Below are 11,517 nucleotides of genomic sequence, written 5' to 3'. Positions count from 1 at the left end.
TTTGAGCCTAATCCTTCAGGGAGCTGGGACCAAAGTGCAGCTCTCTAGAGAAAACAGCTTTCTATACCAGTATTTACAATTACTCAATGCAATTCATATTCAATGCACGGAGCCACTTATGTAGACTACACTAAAATGAGCCTGACATGTTTCTCCAGTAATTGTATTTCCTCTCCTTTAACAGTGTTTTTATTTGCGTGTACAGCAACAGTGTGTTTTTGCCAATTAGCCACAATATGACATGGCATGTCGGGTGTCGATTCATGGCTCAGCAATTATGAGTGGAGTTTGAAATAACCTACTGTAGTCTACACTGTCTGAAGCCTGATCAGAGTGTTCTGGAGGTCACGTCTATGTGGATACCTTCCCATGCCGGATTTTCCTTGGACTCAAACCATCAATATCTTTGAATATGATCCACCTTTCAATGCCCGTATTGGAATATAGTGTTTTGCATTATAGGCAAAGTAGGCTAATAACGCACATATATATGTAAGTGTTCTTTAAACATATTTGTAAATCTATATGGCTTGTTATAATATTGCATAAGAAGTGCTGTCATCGAAAAATAAAAGCTCAAATTGAGGTAGTAGTAAAATTAGGTAGTGAGTGTGTATGTGTGTGCGTGTGTATGGTGTGTACAATAGTGCATTTGCGTGTGTGTAGACGTGTATGTAGGCCTATCCCATCTATTGATCATTAGCTGAACGGCCATACGGTAGCTCTCCAAATGACGAGAGCTACGGACAGGAGAGCTACGGTATGGCTGTTCTATCCCTGTTACTTTAAGGCTCTGCTCTTCCCCGACGTCGTTGTTCTAGGGCCGCGTTCAAACTTTGCAAGAGCAGAAAAGATGAATCACTCCAGTCAATGGACCGGGAATGTGCCCATCTGCTGGTGTATGCGAAACGATAAATAATCATTAGCCCATATCCTCAGACAGCACCTTGGCTACTCTATCACTGACCCACACACACACACACACACACACACACACACACACACACACACACACACACACACACACACACACACACACACACACACACACACACACACACACACACACACACACACACACACACACACACACACACACACACACACACACACATAGAGTGAGTGAGTGGGAGGAGTAAATACACATAATATACAACATTTCAAATGTAATTCAGCACCTGGACAGGATCTTTCCCTAGTTCTGGTAGACCTAACCTCCACTACAGGCCTTACCAACAGCTCCATCACAAGCATCTCCTTAACCTCTACAAATGTAGTTTACACCACACAAATGTCTCTGCCACACAAAAATGTCATATCACTTTATCCCTGTGAGCCCCAAATTGTTCCATGGTAGGTCGAACAGAAAAGGAGCATCTCCCTCCCTCCCTCCCCAGACTACTACCACCACACTGCCCAGACTACTACCACCACACTGCCCAGACTACTACCACCACACTGCCCAGACTACTACCACCACACTGCCCAGACTACTACCACCACACTTCCCAGACTACTACCACCACACTGCCCAGACTACTACCACCACACAGCCCAGACTACTACCACCACACTGCCCAGACTACTACCACCACACTGCCCAGACTACTACCACCACACTGCCCAGACTACTACCACCACACTTCCCAGACTACTACCACCACACTGCCCAGACTACTACCACCACACTGCCCAGACTACTACCACCACACTGCCCAGACTACTACCACCACACTGCCCAGACTACTACCACCACACTTCCCAGACTACTACCACCACACTGCCCAGACTACTACCACCACACTGCCTAGACTTCTACCACCACACTGCCCAGAATACTACCACCACACTTCCCAGACTACTACCACCACACTGCCCAGACTACTACCACCACACTGCCCAGACTACTACCACCACACTTCCCAGACTACTACCACCACACTGCCCAGACTACTACCACCACACTGCCCAGACTACTACCACCACACTTCCCAGACTACTACCACTAGATACGGCTGCCACTCTGGTTGCCACTCTCCACTCTTTTTCTGCCCTCTTTGACGCTTCACTGCCAACACTGAAACTATATGTTACAGAATCAGAACATCCACTGAAATATTTATACATGAAGCAATGAATAAGTTACGTGTAAACGAATGAAGCTAGTTTTCTAACCCTATCTCTCATCGCTCAGTTCATCTCGCTCCACCAGCCTAGTAAAATCAGTGCATATGGCACATTCAGTCAGTCATGTCAGAATAATATCAACTTTCCAAACAGCCAAAGGTTATGCACCCCTCCCCTCCTCTCAGCTCGCTCCATGGATCACTCTATTCTAGATCTCTGATGACAATCTTTCCTCACCCACTTTGCACCATGAAATATCTATATTTTTTACAATGCACAGCACATACGGTAGGCCTATACATACATACACGTGTGAAACATATGAAAGCAAAAGGGTGAACTGGCTAATGGTGAGAGGGGGTAAGTGTCATGTGGTGAGTAGGGTGTATGAAGCAGGGCGAAATCTCTTCTTCCATTGCCCCTGTCTTGTGATATGAGATTACTACGTGAAAAGTGTGGAGGCCAGCAGGAAATCTGGGTACATTTCCATACATGGGCCTCATTTTCCCTGTCAGCTGTTTCCCTGACATTGAGATAAAGGATGAGGGAGGGCAGAGGGTGAGGTAGGGTGGGTGCCAGCCTGGCTGTCTCCCCACCACCCTGCTTGCTAGGCTGTGACATGCTGTAGACAATTACATTTCAGTCCATCTCCCTCAATCAAATTATGTTAGAGGAAGTAGACCTTGGCTTGACCGCCCAGCAACAAAAGCCCTGTACGCACAAGCTAAATTCATAAACTAATAGGTGCTAAAGATTTTTTTTAAAGCTCACACCAAAAGGTTACCCATAAATACCTAGATAAACAAGATTATGTAATCATTAAGACATAAAACAAACCACATGGACAAGATTCCATTCCCTTCTCTTTAAATGTTTATCATTAGGAAGTAGAAAGTGTGAGAAAAGGGGAATGAAGAGAGCAAAAGAGAAAATGGGAGAAATGAACACAACATGATCTTTGAATAAGCAGTAGAGCTTATTATACCAGCACTAATTTCCCCCCAGGAGCTCATTAAAGTCTTGAGAGTGAGCAGCAGTAAGAGAAGAGTGGTGGAAGCCCCCAATCATCAGACTGAATCTCTCTCTCTACAACGGATCTTGGGCCAGGCAGGCAGCACGTCACTGGGAACAACACACACCGCCATACACACATAAAGAACATCAACGTGGTTCTTTGGTTCTCAAGAGCACGCACACAAACGCACACACATTACATCTTGATCATCACTTACTCCAGCCAAATTTTTGGAATTCATTGGAAGATGGATAGAGAGACGGTCATATATGTTATGCCAACTAGGTTTCAGCAAATTAATCGAGAGTTTCGGATTAGGTTTAAGAAAAATAAAAGTACCACGTATATTTTATTGGATAAATGCAAATAAAAAACAATAGATAAATTGATTGATTGGTAAATAAAAGGGAGGATTTGTCTCTTCTAAATATCCACATGTATTTTACAGTTAATAATCAGAATAAAATTCCTTTATAGTTTTTCTGGTATAGTTTCAGTTTAGCCACATTTCGACCGAAACAAGAACAAGAAGCATCAGTAGTTAAGGGCAGCCTCATAATCCACACACAATCACTAAGTTTTAACATTAAAATACGGAAACACAGATATTCAACCAGATTCTGTTAATCACATATTATATCATATAGAAACTTTCAGATTTTATATATGTCCAGTATACAGCAAGAGTCTTTAGAGTTTCAGCAATCATCCAATCATGACAAAGCAATCATGACAAACCAATCCTTATTGGGTGGAGAAGGCTAGAAAGAAGAGCAGCAGAGGGGAGGATAAAAGAACAGGAGAGGAGTAAAGGAGAGAAGAAAGAAGAGCAGCAGAGGTGAGGATAAAAGAACAGGAGAGGAGTAAAGGAGAGAAGAAAGAAGAGCAGCAGAGGGGAGGATAAAAGAACAGGAGAGGAGTAAAGGAGAGAAGAAAGAAGAGCAGCAGAGGTGAGGATAAAAGAACAGGAGAGGAGTAAAGGAGAGAAGAAAGAAGAGCAGCAGAGGGGAGGATAAAAGAACAGGAGAGGAGTAAAGGAGAGAAGAAAGAAGAGCAGCAGAGGGGAGGATAAAAGAACAGTAGAGGAGTAAAGGAGAGAAGAAAGAAGAGCAGCAGAGGGGAGGATAAAAGAACAGTAGAGGAGTAAAGGAGAGAAGGAAGAAGAGCAGCAGAGGGGAGGATAAAAGAACAGTAGAGGAGTAAAGGAGAGAAGAAAGAAGAGCAGCAGAGGGGAGGATAAAAGAACAGTAGAGGAGTAAAGGAGAGAAGGAAGAAGAGCAGCAGAGGTGAGGATAAAAGAACAGGAGAGGAGTAAAGGAGAGAAGAAAGAAGAGCAGCAGAGGGGAGGATAAAAGAACAGGAGAGGAGAGAAGAAAGAAGAGCAGCAGAGGGGAGGATAAAAGAACAGGAGAGAAGGAAGAAGAGCAGCAGAGGGGAGGATAAAAGAACAGGAGAGGAGTAAAGGAGAGAAGGAAGAAGAGCAGCAGAGGGGAGGATAAAAGAACAGGAGAGGAGTAAAGGAGAGAAGGAAGAAGAGCAGCAGAGGGGAGGATAAAAGAACAGGAGAGGAGTAAAGGAGAGAAGGAAGAAGAGCAGCAGAGGGGAGGATAAAAGAACAGTAGAGGAGTAAAGGAGAGAAGGAAGAAGAGCAGCAGAGGGGAGGATAAAAGAACAGTAGAGGAGTAAAGGAGAGAAGAAAGAAGAGCAGCAGAGGGGAGGATAAAAGAACAGGAGAGGAGTAAAGGAGAGAAGGAAGAAGAGCAGCAGAGGGGAGGATAAAAGAACAGGAGAGGAGTAAAGGAGAGAAGGAAGAAGAGCAGCAGAGGGGAGGATAAAAGAACAGGAGAGGAGTAAAGGAGAGAAGGAAGAAGAGCAGCAGAGGGGAGGATAAAAGAACAGGAGAGGAGTAAAGGAGAGAAGGAAGAAGAGCAGCAGAGGGGAGGATAAAAGAACAGTAGAGGAGTAAAGGAGAGAAGGAAGAAGAGCAGCAGAGGGGAGGATAAAAGAACAGTAGAGGAGTAAAGGAGAGAAGGAAGAAGAGCAGCAGAGGGGAGGATAAAAGAACAGTAGAGGAGTAAAGGAGAGAAGGAGTATTGAACAGGGTATCAATAAACATAAAGAAATGGGGTGGGGAGTGAGGAGGACTTGATGGTACAGTACTGTATCTGTCTGGACTTGAAATGACACAAGTGGATGGAATGTAGAAAATGTATTGTACACAGACATAAAACAAATAAAAATGGAGTCACAGAAAATGGATGGGGATGGATGGCCATACAGAATGTGGAAATATGGGCGATTGCAGCTCTCTGACACTGTAGGTAATATAGACACATTCCTCAAAGCAGATGCAGAAAGAGATGAAGCGGGGGAAGGGGTGGACTTGGCCTCTAGGTTTTACTCTCTTTAATGTTTTTAAATGATAGTATTTCTGAGGATAAAAAAGTTTTGGCTGTCCAGAGCTGTAGTCAGGCAGCGGAGTGAGTGAGTGTGTTGGAGAGCCTGCCCGACTAATTATACCCTACTCATCTCTTTAACTTCCTCTCCCATATATTTTTCTCTCCTCTTCTCCCTCTTTCTATATCTTTCATCATCTCTCTCTCTCTGTCTCCAGTCTCCCAAGCAGCCGAGCTCAGAAGAATTAGTCCCTCCAGTCTCCTCTCTTCTACATGGGGAAGACCAGGAACCCAGAGAATGTGGAGTACTTCCAGCCCCCCATGAGGTTTCCTCTCTCTAGTTTGAGGTAGGCTCGGTCCCCCTTCTCCATTTGGATCAGCACTCCGTTACTGGCAGCCTCGCGAGTCACATCCTGGTCCCCAGCGAAGGCCGAGATCACAGGCCATCCATTATGCATCAGGCTTACCTACAGGAGAGGACATATACTACAGTTACAGATGGTTAAATACACCCACAGCTCCACACACACACACACACGCACGCACGCACGCACGCACACACACACACACACACACACACACACACACACACAATACTAGAACACAGAGGACACAGACATGAACATTACATAATTTCACTCATTCAGACTCATGCACGGTTCACCCTCCTTGTGCCGAGTTTAAGAGAGAAGAGTAAAAACACCCATTGTCTGATACATGCCCCTAACATTCAAATAGACACCATCTAAATCATGAATAAGAGTGCATAAAAGAGATCCAAACACTCATCTTAGGCCTGAAAGATTAAGACGTGCTAGGTTTTAGAGCGAGATAGAGCAAGAGAGATGTCATCTAAGAGAGGCAGGACAGAGCAGCCTCTGTTCAGTGTGCTAAATGAGTCCACAGTGAGCAGGGAGGTGGACTGGAGGAAGCCCAAGCCTCTACATACATCACTCCCACCCAGCCAGGGCCCAGGGGAGACTCATTCAGCTCCCACCCAGCACCATCCCACCCACACTGAGAAGGGGAGAGGGAACCTCGATCAGCTGGATGGTCAAACTGGGGGAAATCCCTCTTCTGTGGCAGTGATGTATGGAACTAATAAACTAGTGACAGAACAGTGGCAGGATGGTCCTGTTCTCAGCAGAGTAATGAGGGGGAAGCTAGGAAGAAGGGTGAGAGGGTGAGGAACACAGACCACGTGTACCAACTCACAGCCTGACTGAGCCCTGTTCAGTGTTCTCTGTGAGTCTGATAATCACCACCCCTTCCCCAAAAACACCACCACTCAATCACGCCAGCCACTGCAAATTACAGTGTAATGTGTAAATGGCATAATGGCTGGTGCATGGTGTCAGCATTCCATTGAGCTGCTGAATTCATTAACGCGTAAGCACCCAATTAAGCCCAGAGAGAGAAGGTTTAGATATATATTTGGTGAGTGTGTTTCCGCCCACAGTTTAATGCAGCACTTAGCTGTAATGAAAAAGAAGACATTGTCCTCTCATGACACATAATTTCCTGTCCAAACAGACAGATGACAGCAGTGACGTGACAACAGACCACTTTCTCTCTACTCGGTGAAGGGAAACACAATGACTGGCCAGTGGACAGCAAGGATATATTTAGAAATGTCATTTTTTTGAGAGAAGTCATCTTTAAAAGTATGGTGCACTTCAAAAAGTTTTTTTTTTAACTTGATCAAAGTTGCATAAGGGAGACTATTGGAGAAAAGTGCTAAAGAAATGCACATCTTTTTTACAGCGGTTATGGTGGCTCATAATAAATACTCAAGTGCTCACATGATTTCAATACCTTATGCAATCTTCACAACCAGCTTCTCTTTTAAAGGGAGACTTCTACTTCATATTAATAATCTCCAGCATCACCCCAACATCAACATCTGTGAAAATGGCACGTTTCTATGTTTTGTAGTAAAAAAGATTGAGGAAGATAAGTGTTTCCAATGACATCATCGGTGTGCATCGTGTGAGTTTGACCAATTGTGAGTAGGCATTGCCTACCAATTGCCTACTAACTGTCTACTAATTGGTTGATGATGTCATGGAAACACTTATCTTCTTCTGCCTTTTTTTTACTACAAAACATAGAAACGTGCCATTTTCACAGATGTTGATGTTGGGGTCATGCTGGAGATTATTAATATGAAGTTGAAGAATTGTGAAATTTCCCTTTAATGCATGTGGAGGATGGTCTCAAGAGCCCCCATCCCGTATAGTGTGAGGTTCTGTAGCCTTCATATCTCACTCTCAGTTTGAATGGCTGTTTGCCTACTCTTACATAAATGAAATGAAGCTAGCCCGCTAAAGTCTGCAAGCACGAGCCAAGTACCTTTCAGACTGGGCTAGTAGAAAATGTGCCCAACTAGCACAGATTTTGGACCAAGGCTAGTAAAAACTATGGTCTACATGCCCCTCTGGCCAGTGCCCCAAATCCTGAAATTCCATCACTAGTATAGGGACTCATACTAAACTACTGTTATTGATTAGTTGGGTAATAGATTTTTTCAGAGTTTAGTACTTTGTAGTTGGGGCTCATATGTAACACTCAATGACCATGGTGTATGCTTATGAGGAGGTGAGATATTTATGGATGTTTCAAGATGGTAATGCCTGTATTCCCCCTTCAATAGCAAAACACTGGAGTTGTAAGACACTCCTGTGTCCACATCCTTCTAGAAAGAAACTGGAACATTTTCAATCTCTATCTCAACCAATGTAAATATATGTTTCTCTCTCTCTCTCTCTCTCTCTCTCTCTTCTTCCCTCCCTCTCTTCTTCCCTCCCTCTCTTCTTCCCTCCCTCTGTATCCACATGACAAACGGTTCTAAGGCAATCAAACAGTGTGAGTTTTTAACACAGCAGTTGTGGCTGTTGGACTAGTGAACTGAGCTGTGAATCGTCTCCTTTTTTGTTATTTGATTTCCAGATATATGGAGGATGCTACATTTGTTATCTTTTGTGACAAAATAATTAACAGTGACAAATGTTTTAGTGTACTGTAGTTAGTTGCATGAGTCAGGTGTCTGTAATGTGTACCTCTGTTTATGGTGAGTTGGACTCGATGACATAATGGATGAATATGGTTTTACAGGGCTTTTCCTTTTCTTTTTGCTTGCCTGGTTTGTGTTCAATTAATTAATTTAGCTTCCAATATGAGAGGAATATGAGAATGTAATACTGTAGCCCTGTGGATTTCACTGCATAATTAGACCAGGGTTTAATTAGTGAAATATGCAATCTAATTAAGAGGGGCTGGTTTTAAAAGCCACGTTGTCTGTGTTAAATGTTATTTAAAGAGGGTTACATCTGATCAAGTGTATTCGCTTATTTAGCGCACCAAAGGATTAGGCTTCTCCATTTGTAGTTCTTGCATGGGGAACATGAGTTGTGAGTCGCTGCTCGACGGATTTGCGCGGCAAAATATGTATATGTGTATGTGAAGCTGTTTGGGTTTGGTCTATTTGGACCTGTTTAGACTTTTCACTTGTTGTCAAATGCAGACGCCAAGTCACGCAGCAGGACAGAGGGAGTTCTACGCTGCCGCTGTCCAAGGTCCAGAAACCGCACCCGCAGCTACTGTACTGGCTAACTATCTGTTCCTGCGCCAAAATGGCTCCATACGTTTATCGATTAATTATGATGCAGTGGCTGACTTTCATCTGCAAACTACCATTTTCTCTGGGGAATGACATCTCACAAATCTACAAAATATTTATAGGGGAATCGTTTTTGAATGTGCTAGTGTATTCAACTTTTATGAGGTCTACCAGCGGGTGTGCGTGCGTGACGCACACACACGCGCACGCACATATTAAATAAAGTATTCATTATTTGTAGGCTTACAGTGGACTGACCTGGATCGTTTGGCGATTATACACTTTCACCACGTGGAAATTAAAACTGTAAATCCCTTTGCGCGGGGCGATGAAATTGCTCCTTTCCTCGTCGAAATTCTTACCAACGTTTACAAGTATCTGGGGAAGAGAGAAATAATGTAAAAAGGGAAAAGACACACTAACATCAAAGACACTCATCGTTGTCATAGTATAAATGCTTTATAATGTCTTTCAATTACAAAATGAAAAGGAAATCACGCAATGCAACCTGATATATTGTAGCTCAGATGGCATTTGACTATAACTTTGTTAGTTTCAAATTAAAACAATTACAGAAACCAAGTTAATCAATTTTGGAATTAATCCATCGATAAAGTTTTGAGGCTCAAATGACTCATTTTGTGAGATCCAAATCCACCCAAGCAGAAACATTTAATTTAATTGAATAGCCATTTGGCGGCGATTAACCTTTTGAGATATGGAGTAGCATGGATTAATACTTCACCCTCATGACATGGTATTACATTATTTGGAGAGATGTCAGACTTCATTTCATATCATCAAAAGGAACTTAAATATTCAAAGGCTGACTACTTTCAACTGTCTTTATCTATACATCTAATATATATATATATATATATATATATATATATATATATATATATATATATATATATATATATATATATCTCTAAAACAGCGAGCCTCCATTCTCCACCTCACGAATAGAATAGCCAGTGAGCTTTTTTTTTTATAGATTTACAACAGTCATCCAATCCCCCTCCAGACACTCGCTCTACCAAGGTAGCCATACAGTATGATATAGCAGACAGACAGTTCAGTGAAAGTTACCTGGTCAAAGTAGATGACCATAGTCCGGTTACTCATCTCCGAGGGCTCGTGGTTTGTGTTTCTCACCGCGGAAAAAGCCACTTTGGCGCTCCCGGAGCGCACCGATATCCCGAGCGCGGTCCCGGTGGGATCCGAAGTTGGGTTGGAATCGCAAACAACCAGACATTTCCCCTCGAGTACGATGGGTTCCGTCTCGTTTTGAGCGTTCACTAGAGTCACTAGCCACACTGCACCCAGTAGGAGCGTCAACATTACGGCAATTTCCCTATGCACTTCGTTGCTGTATCCCGCACAAAGAAAGGGATAGTTTTCTGATTTCTCCGATAGATAATATAGTACTTCTTCTCTTCCGCAAAATTCAGCCAATTAAAATGACCAAATCCTTTTCGCTTCTTGAATTAAACCTCTTGTGGGTTTCTCTAAGTATTGGAAAAGGTCAAAGACAGGTTTGGTTTACCCGTTTATTTTTTATTTTTTTATGAAGAGTCCCCCTTTACCCAGTCGTTCCCACTGTTAACTTTTTTCCCCCCTCTCGGCTCAAGCCTCCCCGCGCCTTCTTGTCACTCCGTAATCGAATAACCAGTCGAGAGCGGTACGAGGCCCTTGTCGAGTTGAAGCGCAGATGAATACATAGCGCGGGGTCTTCTTCTTGCGCGTTGAATTATTGATATGTGAGATATTAGAGCTGAAACACAAAGGCTCGGACGCGCAATGCTCCCGCACGCTCCTTTTCAGCAGACTCCTCCCTCCGGGCCCCAATCACAGATGAACGTATCTCCAGATTTCCAATCGTCGCACTCGAGCCTGCCTCCCCACCATGTGACCGTGGCAGAGTCGTTTTCACGCTCCGGAGGTGTTTTACAGGTGGACTCGGCTCGAGTAGACACCCGAGCGGATGACGCCCCAATGTTCGAGAGGAGAACCTACACGGACCACCAATTATTTTATCAGCATTATTTAGATTTTGGACGCTGTGAAGAATTGCCAATGAAGAAGGAATAATAACAGGACGAAAATCTAACATCTGGATTCAAAGAACCACGGCAGAGGCGCAATGCAAGTTTCTTACCCTCACGTGAAAGCCTGAGTATTTTTTTTAGGGATATCGATCATGCATGAAGAGAGATAAGAGAGGACGTTCTGAAATGCTATATTGATCAAGAAATTGTACGACTCGTCAACGACAGAAGGAGTATTGCATTGATTATGAGAACGATTGAGGGACAATATAAAAATATAAACACTTCTGTAGATAAAACTCATAGGGA

The 11,517-nt window shown here is 43.4% G+C and overlaps 1 protein-coding gene across 1 annotated transcript; it reads right to left on the bottom strand.

The window, feature by feature from the left end:
* Positions 1–5,178: 5,178 nt before the first annotated feature.
* On the bottom strand, positions 5,179–10,864 carry LOC139415886 (cerebellin 1 precursor). Its single transcript, XM_071164033.1, has 3 exons — positions 10,250–10,864; positions 9,416–9,535; positions 5,179–6,005 (listed from the first exon to the last, which is right to left on the bottom strand). The coding sequence occupies exons 1-3, from the start codon at positions 10,499–10,501 to the stop codon at positions 5,808–5,810; spliced, it is 570 nt and encodes a 189-aa protein (XP_071020134.1). The 5' UTR covers positions 10,502–10,864; the 3' UTR covers positions 5,179–5,807.
* Between the last annotated feature and the right edge of the window lie 653 nt (positions 10,865–11,517).

Source organism: Oncorhynchus clarkii, chromosome 1 (assembly GCF_045791955.1).
Source record: "Oncorhynchus clarkii lewisi isolate Uvic-CL-2024 chromosome 1, UVic_Ocla_1.0, whole genome shotgun sequence".
NCBI classification, from domain to species: Eukaryota; Metazoa; Chordata; class Actinopteri; order Salmoniformes; family Salmonidae; genus Oncorhynchus; species Oncorhynchus clarkii.
Note: the sequence above shows the minus strand (reverse complement) of the source record. Positions and strands in the feature narration are given on the sequence as shown.